At 38.9% G+C, this 12,314-nt stretch overlaps 1 protein-coding gene across 1 annotated transcript in view; it reads right to left on the bottom strand.

The window, feature by feature from the left end:
- Positions 1-737: 737 nt before the first annotated feature.
- The window catches only part of PUM2 (pumilio RNA binding family member 2), a 65,020-nt gene continuing 53,443 nt past the window's right edge, over positions 738-12,314 (bottom strand). Inside the window, exons 15-22 of the mRNA XM_063442122.1 lie at positions 10,184-10,451; positions 7,866-7,995; positions 7,315-7,443; positions 6,596-6,733; positions 6,054-6,179; positions 4,905-5,026; positions 4,227-4,419; positions 738-2,981 (exon numbers count right to left, since the gene is read on the bottom strand). Coding sequence (XP_063298192.1) covers positions 2,853-2,981; positions 4,227-4,419; positions 4,905-5,026; positions 6,054-6,179; positions 6,596-6,733; positions 7,315-7,443; positions 7,866-7,995; positions 10,184-10,451 — 1,235 coding nt within the window. The 3' untranslated portion in view covers positions 738-2,852. The remainder of the gene's footprint in view (positions 2,982-4,226; positions 4,420-4,904; positions 5,027-6,053; positions 6,180-6,595; positions 6,734-7,314; positions 7,444-7,865; positions 7,996-10,183; positions 10,452-12,314) is intronic.

Here is a 12,314-nt window from a genome sequence, read left to right as displayed (position 1 = left end):
TTCACTTAGTCAAGTTTTGCTGTCCAGTATATCGCGTCTCTCTTTCACTACAGGTGGCGTCATAAGTGTTTTATTGCAATAGCGTCTTGAATTCAGCAGAGTTTGTTGACAGAAGCCACTGAGTCCATATCAGGTAAGTTTGGGACCTTTCACTGCTACGGAATATCAGGTCTTCCATAGAGCGAAGTACTTCCATTTGTTGGAACCAAAGTTCCATCGGTGGAGATATCTCTTCCTTCCAAAACAAGGGCACCAGACCCTTGGTGACATTCAGAAGAACTGGGCATGTTTAACCCAACACTGCAAAGCTTTAAAGTGTAAATCTTGAGATTCAATCTTAATTTAGCAACTTTGTGGTTTTAAGTATTTTAAGTTATTATTATTATTAAGGTTTTATAGTTTGAAAGAATAGGCTCTTTTTATTGGAGTACATTTCAGATCAGAAAAAGAGGAGAGAAAACTAAATAAAATAACACGCATTTATAGATCAGTCTAAGGCTGGCATGGTTAGTCACCCTAAGGCACTTGAGCCAAACTGTTTCATCTACTATGTTTTGTAAGAAAATACATACTATTTTTGGGTGACAAATTCGCCATAACAAGATTTCCTTCATACAAGGAAGCATTTAATCCTGGACAATTCACGTCACATTTGTGAGGACCAAAAATGATTAGAACAGGAAAAAAAAAATACAAATATATAAAAATATATGCACTAAAGAAAATTTCTACAAGTAAAAGTGATTAAAAAGTATTTTAATTATACACATGGTCACAATTTTGCCTTTAAAAAGATTGGGAAATGTACATAAGGCCGCTTGTAAACTTACATCGTCATTAGGCTATTGTTACAATGTCTTATGTTCACCAAAACTGACAGTATCATACATATTTTCTTTTGAATTTGAGTAGGCTATTTGGAAAAAAAAACAACAAAAAAAGGAACATATACACATACATATACATACATATATTATAGCCTTCTCAAATCAGATTTTTATTTTACTACGCAAAATGTACGGTGTTGATCATTACTATTAACAATTTAGACAGCTGTGGTATAAACATGAACAAATAATCTCCAGCAGTAGGTAAATACAAAGCTAGTATATATAGATTTATTTTCAAGCTGTATAAAGACTGGGTTTTAAAAAGAGAGAAAAAAAAAAGGTTCTTGATTCAGAGAGGAATTTACATTATACAACACTATTTGCCAAGGCAATTGAGAGACCTTAATGTACACTAAAATGCAAATTGTGTGCACACCCCCCCCCCCCCCCCCCGTACGAAGAGGTAAAAGAAATTACATTTACAGCATAAAGGTTTACAAATGTACATCTGTACAACCAACAAAAGCAGAGCGTTCACTACAAAATGAGCAAGGCTTGTAATAAACATCAAAACTGTAAACGTACAACTATTCATTAGATACACTTATACAACAAAAAGGATATATTTATATAAAGAAAGGGGGGAAAAGGAAAATTAATATAAATCCTATTTGTATATTTTTCTTTTTTTTTTTTATCATGCGTAAATGGCAAGCTACCAATTGTCTCTTTGCCTCTAAACTACTTCTTACTGGCTAATTATAAGACCGCAAAAGAATCGCTATGTTGCTACTGAAAAAGTCACACCATTGTATAAGAAAGAAAAAAAAAAATACTTATGTGCAGTACTGAAATAAAAGCTGCGGGAAATAACCCCTTAAATCCCAGAGAATAGAGCACACAAACATTGCAATGCATACAATGCTCTTCTGGGAATTCTAAAGTCTCCAGTGTAAAGTCTGCTAAGTAAATGCTGCAGCGATTTGCAAAATGTGATGGCGTCTGGAAACACGGGCTTATGGCTGCATTGTTTTCTATCATTTTCTCATTCTAACAACCTGAGGTGGCGATGAAATAGCTGACAGAGTAAGCTGAACTCAATTTTTATATAAACAAGCCATTAAACATTGAGAGATGGTCAATACAAGCCATCTCACTCTTAAACAAGTGCAGAAAGAAGGTACGCTGAATTGATACACGATTGCACTATTTTTAAATTAAACTACTTTGCTTCAAAACCAGATGGCAGCAAGTCAACTGCCTTTTCTTTTAAGGGGGAAAACAAAATACATTCAACCTTTTTTTGTTTTGTTTTACAAATCTTTCTTTAGTTATTAATTGACTCAAATTCCAAAAAATATTCTAGAACAGCGATGGCAAGTCATAAGCCTGCAGATCAAACATGGTTCTGTCTTATTACGATAAATTCCTGCAGTGCTAAGGAAATCCCATCTCTGCCCTAGGCTGAGCACAAGTGACCAATCTGCATATAAATAGATGTGGTGCTCAGGAACCTCTAGTTTAACTATTTGGCTTCAATTTCAACAGAAAAGCAGAAAACATCGTCCACAAAGATTAAAAGATTAAGAGAAAAGTAAAAAGCTTCAAGGCAGGGTTGGGGGAAAAACAACTATATACAATTCAGTAATCCTCCCATGCCATACTTGTGAAAGACCAACCCAAACATCTAACTGGCATTTAAAATACTGAACTTTCCCTTTAAAAACTACCACTTTTTACAGAAATTTTACAAGGTATAAATTTACAAAATATGTGACAGCTTGATACAATTACATCATTTACAGGCTCTCATTTTATGCTAACTAGACTGATGGGTTGGTCTTCCACCAGAGCCGGAGAAATGGAATTGGTAACAAGGCCAAAAGGCCCAGAAGAATATTTCAAAGTGGGTCTGCAATAAATAAAAGGGATTTCTTGTGTAGTTGATTAAATAACAAAACTGAATGGACATCTGTCTCCTGGTACATGTTTGGAGATATTCGAGGTGTGCGCTTCTTTTCCCTAGATCATTCCATTCGATGATCCCACCATAGGTCCAAGGTCAGCACTCTTGATGTAGTATTTCTCCAGCTTGGCTAAAATGTGTTTCCCATACGTGTATTTACGTAAAGTTGTGATATGTGGTCGGATCTAGAGAAGTAAACAAGTAAAAGCGAATCAGAATTCAATAATGAAGTAACAGTTTTTTCCTGTGACTTAACAGCATTGACTCTATTGTTCTAATTTGCCAGTTTAGTAACTCCAATACGGTAAACAAAGGCTATTTGACTTTTAAAGGTACAATCCAAGACTGAGTTGGCTTATTTTTTAACGTTTTAACATCGATAATGCCATGCATGAAAATATATGCAAAAACAAGGGGGGGGAAGGGGGAGAGACATCACATTTTAATTGCTGCAAATTTAATTATGGAGCATCTTCTACAGTAAGTCTTTCCTAAACCAAGAAGTGACTTGGCCAATCATAATGCTTTCTTAACTTTCTATAAGTAATGCTTTAAGCCCTCAATAAGGGTTTCTGGGAGTTAACTTGTCAGCTTTCTACTGGACACTGCTAACTTAAATACAACTCCAAGAAACCTCATTTGTGACAAGTGCAGCAGTATTTTCAGGGCAAAACAGGAAAAAACTGAATGCTGGGATGGAGGGGTAAAAAAAAAAAAAAGCAAAACTATTCATGTTTAGAAGACAATTCAATCAGAATGTTAAAGGGACACTGCAGGCACCCAGACCACTTCTGCTCATTGGTCTGGGTGCCAACTCCCACTACTCTTAACTCTGCAAGTGTAATTATTGCAGTTTTGTATAAACTGCAATAATTACCTTGCAGGGTTAACTCCACCTCTAGTGGCTGTCTCCAAGACAGCCACTAGAGGTCACTTCCTCCTTCATAGCACAGATTATCTGTGCTAGAGCGTCGCTGGACGTCCTCACGCTGTGTGAGGACCTCCAGCGTCGCTCATTTCCTCATAGGAAAGCATTGAAAATCGTTTTCAATGCTTTCCTATGGGGAGCGCTAATGGGCATATGCGGCATTGCCGCGCATGCGAATTATGTCTCCTCGGCTGGTGGGCGGGATCAGTCTCGCCCACCAGCCGACGGAGACAGTAGGAGGAGCGGCGCGGAGGAGACAGTGTCGCTACCTCAGATAAGTGACTCCTTCAGTAACCCGGGATTGGGGGTGGGAGGGAGAGGGTACCTCCAGTGCCAGGAAAACGGATTGTTTTCCTGGCACTGGAGTTTTCCTTTAAGAAATGTATGATAAAAATAAAGACAAAGACAGTGGGGGAGATTGCAATAGTGCTACATGTTCAGAATGAGTTTTTTAGTTCTAATCCACGTGTGAAAATAATGTGTGCAGTGATTGCTAGATTACCTTATGCATGATAATTTTCCGTTGGGCTGGCTCGGCCATATCGATCATCTTCTGCACCACATAATTGGCATACTGGTCTTTCATCATGGTGTATAAGGCACTGTGAGGACCGTCATTCTGGCAGCAGACCTCATCTATTAGCAGTGCTCTCTCAGCCCGGGAAGAGTGAGTGACACATTTCTCTACTACATTGCTGCAGACATATGTAAAGAAGGGTTTCAAATTGAAATGTGTCTAAACCATTCGAAAATACATTAAATAAAGCAAATAAAAGAGGAAGGGGGGAGGGAGGGAGAGAGACCATCTTTCACTAATACTACATGTAAATAATATATTTAAAGAACTTTTACTTCACATTTTATCATCTTTTCTGGCATATCTTATAATAACAAAAATGTAAAAAGAAACCCACCCCAGGCTGAAAGATGAAATGACAAAGTTTACAAACCCTGCTGGTAAGCAATCTGCTGATAATTGCAGACTGTAGATTGCCAGAATGCAGAACCCTGAAATGAAACATTTCATTCCTACATACGATACAAAAAATACAGTTTTCTACTCTTATCCAGTATAGTTATTTAAGTTTAAAATATTATCCCTGATTATTATACTCAGCCCATATAAAAAGACAGAGAAACATGTAATGTCACTTCAAGAATGAAAGAAAGAATTACCAACCTTGCAAATTTGTGCTGACTTAAAGCCAGGACCTTCCCTCTTATCTCAGACACTATTTTGCTCTTGTCTTCAGAGCGGCCATGTTCCAACACATGCTGTATGACATAATTCCCATACTGATCCTGGACAGGAATATATATATTTATTAAACACCGAGATAACAAAAGATTTGCAAAATGGGGGGAAAGTAACAGAGTCGGGGATGAATACTGCAAGAGTTAAGATTAAACTAACGGTTTAAGCTCTGTAACCACACTGAGTTGTAATGGTTATGGTCCTCACGCACGGTCCCACAGTTAAGAGTCAAACTGTTTTTGAACAGTTTGACACGTACCTGGGTCCTGTGACTGGCCGTGGTCCAGACCCCTTCTGAGATATAGCTCTGGTGGAAGTTCCATTCCACTTTAGATAGATCAATTTCTTCTGTATTTTGACAGCAGGTATTAATAGCACTAATACAGAAGTAGAAATCAAGCTTTAGTGATATCGGAACTGTGTGAGCCCAGGGGACCAAGTATCAAACTAAAAACTCTTATTGGGGGATAATGCTCTTTGTATCATAACCACTGCCCCCCTCCCTTATGCTGAAGTGGTTATAGTATATAGTTACATAGTTGAAAAGAGACATATGTTTATCAAGTTCAGCCTCTCTCACATTTGGTAGGTGCCAGGTATCGTCTGAGTGTATTGCACAGTAAGCTGTCAATATATGATTGGTTGTCATTTACCTGGCTCTGTGTAAGTAATATAGTGACATTTACCACTTGTACCACAAGTTTATACTTGTTATTAGCTAGATACATTGTGTCCAACTTTTAAAAGAATTCACCGGCAGAGCATGTCATATGACTAGAAAGAATATGAGCTCCCAACAGAGCCAGGTAAGAGCCACGGTGCCCGTTTGACACCCTGTGCAAACAGCAATAACACTGGGGGAATTCTGGCACCCATCATAACCGCACCGAAATGGTTCTGATGCCAAAATAGTTCCACATGATATCTCAAAACCTTGACTCTGCATATGGTGTCTATTCAAGTAATAAGTGACTTATTAAGATGGAAATATTTTTATTGTTATTTTCAGCTCACTACAACTAGCTAGTAACTAAACATCTAAGCTTTACTGACAACAGCAGATTGTGTCTGTACCTGCACTAACTGTTCTGTAGTTTGATGTAATTCCTCCAGAATGGACATGGTCTGCTCCGACGTGCAATGTTCAAGAATACGCTGGATTACTCGGCAGCCGTATGGATGAGTGGAAAGTACATAAACCTTGAGGGGAACAATTACATTTATTCGTTACTCAAACTGTTTGGCTGAGTCGTCAATACAAGAAATCATTTTTTCCACAATCTCTAGCTTGGCGTATCACTGTACATCATCTATCGACACTATATTCCAAAACTAACCACCTGAATCTTCCAATTTCTGTATTCAGCCTTGTCAGGAATTATCCCACACTTACAAGTAACAAACTTAAAATGATTTAACAAGGTGTTTTATATTTAGCTTTCGCTGGATTTCAGCTACAGAGTATTGTGGTACCATGTAGAATATACTAAAGGGCAAAGAATACTCACAGTATGTGTACCCATTGTATGGAAGTTTTTACCCATTCAACTCTGCTTAATCATGATTATTCTATAAAACCAAACAGAAACAATGGCTTTAACAGCAGATTGACATACCTGTCCTTTGAATGCATCGATGATGAACTGAAGTGACTGTGGCTGAACACATTCAATGCACTTCTGCACAACGTGATTACCATTCTGATCCTTTACACATTTCAGTACATGACCATCCAGCTCCTTCACCATTTCACTCTGGGCAAACCAAAAACGAGGAAGAGATTAATCCCAGGTCCAATTTTATGACATACTGACATGTGTATAAGTCTAGATCTATCACAACATATGAGTAGCTACAATGAAAAGTTGTTTGACAAATGATATATTACAGAGAGAGCAATTACTGGGAGTCTGTGCACAATACACGTATAAAATTACACTTAGATAAAAGTGGAACAAGCTAATGGCTAAACACAGAGCAATTAGCAGAAATATTCTGAGTCCGAGATTATTGCTCCAAAGGTAGCACTTTACCCAAATAGCTCAATTATCACCTTCATAAATACAGTCATCAAGTAATTACAGTCCGATTCAATTAATGTTTTAATACTTTGATTTGTTCAAGAGGATTTTATTTTGACATCGAAGTCAAATCTTTATCTCAAACTCACAAGAATTACTACATTTGCTCATGAGATTATTTTGCCCTCTAATAATATTGAGGAGGCCTTTTATTAAAGCTTTGCACCCCTAACAAAATGTCCTGCGTCACGGTCTCCCATATCAGACATCAATGTAAATGTCTACATTAAGAAAATGTAAGTGTTTCTACTTGCCTGCTGGTCCGGGGATATAGATTCAAGGGCCTTCTGAATAACACGACATCCGTACATCTGCAGGGCCAGAGGAAGCACATGGCCACGTATACGTGTTGCCAAAGCCAGTTTCTGGTCCATGCTGCCAAACTGAAAGACAAATAATGTTAAATGTAACACAATGCTACAAATTTAACAAAACCTACAGTGATTTGGCGTCCTTGGTGGTGTCTGCAATATCAGGGACTATGTAGTAGGAATGATGACCTTCCCTGCTTCCAATCAGCAAACTGAGAGGGAGCAAGGAAGAGAGCCATATCACCAGGGGAACAGATTTACAGTTTCTCCACCAGAACAAGGAAAATGGCCCCCTAAATTGGAGAAATTGCATTTATATTATCATCCCTATTATTGTGGCAGTGAAAGCAGTAAAATAATAGCATGGAATAAACTTTATTGTGAGATATTTTTAGATATTTTCTCACAATCATGCAACCTAAAGAAACAAAAAAGACGAGAAAATATGAAAGAAAAAAAAAAGGAAAAGATAAAAAAAAGAAAAAGAAACGTACTTCAAAAAACTTCTGTATCACGTAATTTCCAAAAACATCGGTCATCAATTGATAGGCTGCCTGCAGAATTTCACTAAACACAACCTGACGCTCTGACGGAGTAGCACGTTCTAACTTCTGCTGTATAAACCTGGAAAGATCATAAACATTAATAAAGGCAATAATTCCAATTAGAATTGCTGAGGTAAGAGGAGAACGTTACAAAGTTAACAATCACATTAAAAATTAAATGGAACAAATTGGATTGTCAGAGGAGTGAAGAGATTTTTTTGGATTCTTGTTGGGTACTAGCGAGAGATCTTTGAAAGATGCATGATCTTTAACCTAATTAGATTTTATATGGGGACTTATATGGGGACATCAGTCCCCCTCTCAAACAACTACTGTTGACCACAATGAAAGTAACTTTAACAAAACCAAAACAAATAGGTTTTCTTGTGATATGCGTTTTTCTACTAAAGTGGATGGTCCTGCACACATTCGAAAATAAGGATAAGAATAATAATCCAATTGGCTGGCCAAGTGTTGGCTTATCTTTTATCAATATAATATTACTCAATATGATCACCCTGCATTATGTAATTTCACCTAGATCCATGGAAAAAACCTCTTCGAAAGAGTGTAAATACCAGGAGCTGGCTAAGTGACTACTGGCTAAAGCACTAATAAATAAAAGAATAAAGCTGATGCTAGACCTTTAAATCTTCGATAAGCGAAATATCCCTTTAAATGTGGGATAAATGTGCAAAGTGCAAAAGAATGCTACATAGAGAGTAAATATACTTGTATAACAACTCAAAACCAAAATAAAAGTAAAAATAAAAATGAGGAATGAAAAAGAAAGGTGAAAAAAAATATAAAAAAAAAAAAAAAAAATATGTATGAAACTAGTATCTATATCCCAACAAAATGAGGGGTAAATGATACCTGTTCCAAATAATATACTTTGTATGATAAAAGATAAAAGTAACAAATGGTAAGCAATACAGTATGAGGAACTGTAAGCTTAGGCAATAAATGCAATGTATCGCTGGTAAACTGAAGCACAAAACTGGATCACTTCATTCAAAAAATGCCAGTGTATTTCATACTTTAATAAAAAATAACAGCAAGGACCTTTGGATTGTTGCAGAGGGATGTGGATTGTGATGATCCGATTTACAGCTGCCGGTGAGGACGGAGTTAGTCTGCGAGCACGTTCCGAGCAGGAGCCTCGCTTCAGGGGACGTGCAAAGCAGATGCCTCCCGGTTGCGGTTATTAACAAACAGGTCCTGCGTATGGAGATTGAACTGCTGATGTTGCTGCTGGTGAATGCGTCTGATCCTGTGTTACAGGCGTTCATAGCAACACACAGGATCAGACGCATTCACCAGCTGCAACATCAGCAGTTCAATCTCCATACGCAGGACCTGTTTGTTAATAACCGCAACCGGAGGCATCTGTTTTGCACGTCCCCTGAAGCGAGGCTCCTGCTCGGAACGTGCTCGCAGACTAACGCCATCCTCACCGGCAGCTGTAAGTCGGATCATCACAATCCACATCTATCTGCAACAATCCGAAGGTCCTTGCTGTTATTTTTTAGTGCATCAGTCTGGTAATGCATCTTTGAATCTATTGTGACCTGTATTTTTTATTATATTTAACTTTTTAAGTTATTTTAAAGTATGAAATAAACTGGCATTTTTTGAATGAAGTGACCCAGTTTTGTGCTTCAGTTTACCAGCGATACATTGTATTTATTGCCTAAGCTTACAGTTCCTCATACTGTATTGCTTACCATTTGTTACTTTTATCTTTTATTATACAAAGTATATTATTTGGAACAGGTATCATTTACCCCTCATGTTGTTGGGATATAGATACTAGTTTCATACATATTTTCTGGACATCCAGCTGAGAATTTGGTTTCCATATTTATCCATTATTTACATTTTTACTTTTTATTTATATTTTTTTCACCTTTCTTTTTCATTCCTCATTTTTATTTTTACTTTTGGTTTTGAGTTTTTATACAAGTATATTTACTCTCTATGTAGCATTCTTTTACACTTTGCACATTTATCCCACATTTAAAGGGATATTTCACTTATCGAAGATTTAAAGGTATATCATCAGCTTTATTCTTTTATTTATTAGTGCTTTAGCCAGTAGTCACTTAGCCAGCTCCTGGTAGTTACACTCTTTCAGAGAGGTTTTTTTTCCTACGTTCTTCATAGGTTTTTAGTGAATCCCTATTTTTAACCAGTTTTAGAGCAGCTTAGTGCTAGTCCCTCTCCCCTGTGTGGTACATTAGGTACACCAGAATTGTTTACTTCACCTAGATCCATGTTGGTCTTGGGAAAACTCCACTATGTGTCCTATCAGATCCCTGAGCTGCAGGTTTGGAAAACGATTGTTCCTGAAGTCCTCCAGCAGCCTACTCCGGCCCGATGGCATGATGTCAGAGCGGTTGTAGCGCAGACGAGAGGGAGGGAAGAGCTGGCTGTTGGAACTGAAAAAGCTGGAATTGCTGGCTGCAGTGCGGTACTTTGCCTCTGCTCCCGGAGCTGCAGAGATGTAGCGTCCACTACCATTTGTGAGACCTCCTGTAGCAAGCACAACCCAGTCAATGTATACATTCCATTCAATTGACACCGCTTAATAAAAATTATTTGAAGACAATATTAAAGAGGTAGTCCAGACTGATTATTTGTTAATTATATAGACAATACATCTCAAAAACATACCCACCTTTGCATTTCTTGCCCATGTCCAGGCTTTGCATATCTAAAGTAAGCTCAGCCCACACCAGAAATTAGGTAAGCCTTTGGAGGATGCAATATTAGTTTCATTGAGCTCATACTGTAACCCACTGCCCATCAATTGTTCATGGGATCAGATGTGCAGTTCAACAGTTGGCAGCAATTAGTTTCATCAAGCAAAACCAATGGAACTGCTGTCTATGCTGGTAGCAGCTGCACTGTTGGCCCTTTCAGATTGCAGTCAGCTGTACTAAATTATCTAAAAGCATCTACCCGCTATGATCAAGCATGAGTGTAGCCACTATTTAGGTTCCTTTGCAGCATGTATAGCCTGATTGGGGAGGTGGTAATTGTTCACACCAGGGCTTGACAAATTTGCTTGGAATCTAGGAGCCAGCAAATAAAGTTAAAAACTAGGCTTTTCAATGAAAAATATGCAATTCTTAAAGGGACGCTATAGTCACCAGAACCACTACAGCTTAATGTATAGTATACAGCTTAATGTATAGTATACAGCTTAATGTATAGTATACAGCTTAATGTATAGTATACAGCTTAATGTAGTTGTCCTTGTGTCTATAACCTGTCCCTGCACATTTTTCAATGTAAACCCTGCCTTTTTAGAGAAAAGGCAGTATTTACATTGTTGCTTAGTAACATTTCTAGTGACAGTCACTCAGACGGCCACTAGAGTGCATCCTAGGTCAGTGCTGTACAGTGCGCAGCACCTACGTTTAGCGTCTCCATGTGCTGCGTGGAGGCGCTGAACGCTCCCCATAGAAATGCAATGATTCAATTTAGGTCTATGAGGAGATGCTGATTGGCGCAGCATGGCGTTTTGCCACACATGCTCAATAGCCTGACAATGCTTTCCTATTGGTAAGCATTGGATTGGCTGAGATCATCAAGATTGATGATCACAGTCATGGAGGCAGGGCCAGCACAGCGAAGGGGAAAAAGGTGAGTAAAAACCCATGTCCTTTGTGATTGGAGGGGTCACCGGGCACCTAAACACACACACACTCACTGAGACACACTGACAGACAGACACGCTCATTTACCGACACACACACACACACACACATTAATGGGACCTCGCAGCCTCCCTGCCTTTTTGGAAAACATAAGTGGTTCAGCTTTCCCTGTGGTCCAGTGGTGCTTCAGTTATCTCCCTGCTCTGCTCCATAGAACGCTGTTTAGTGATGCCGGGGCCGGAATGACTTCGTATTTTGTCTCCCGGCATCACTAGATGGCCCGCGAGGGAGCAGAGCAGGGAGGTTACAGCTCCCTCGCACGTCTGCACATTTGGCTCAATCTTCCAGGATCCTCCCGCCCTCTACATCGGCCGGCCGGCCGGCTGCAACCGCCCGCACGCAATGCTCTCCCTCAGCAGGCCGACAGAACGCATGCCCCTGCTCTTTGTGAGCTGTCCGCCTGCATTCATAAGCAGCCGACCACCTCGGGGGCTAAATGGGCCAGCAAATCCCAGGCACCAGGGCATAAATTCTAGTAACCATTGCGACCTGGTGCCTGGGATTTGACGAGCCCTGGTTCACAGTGTACAAGCAACAGAGGAAGATTAAGTATTCTTTTCATTCTGTGATATCTGTCACCAAAAGGACAGGTGTATATTTGCAGGAATGTTTGCAAATAGCTGTTGCTTGAACAAATTTCATTTGAGAAGAAAAGGAGAGCAGACATCTCTGC

Source organism: Pelobates fuscus, chromosome 2 (genome assembly GCF_036172605.1).
Source record: "Pelobates fuscus isolate aPelFus1 chromosome 2, aPelFus1.pri, whole genome shotgun sequence".
NCBI classification, from domain to species: domain Eukaryota; kingdom Metazoa; phylum Chordata; class Amphibia; order Anura; family Pelobatidae; genus Pelobates; species Pelobates fuscus.
The sequence above is the reverse complement of the archived record's forward strand: the minus strand, read 5'-3'. Positions and strand labels throughout refer to the sequence as shown.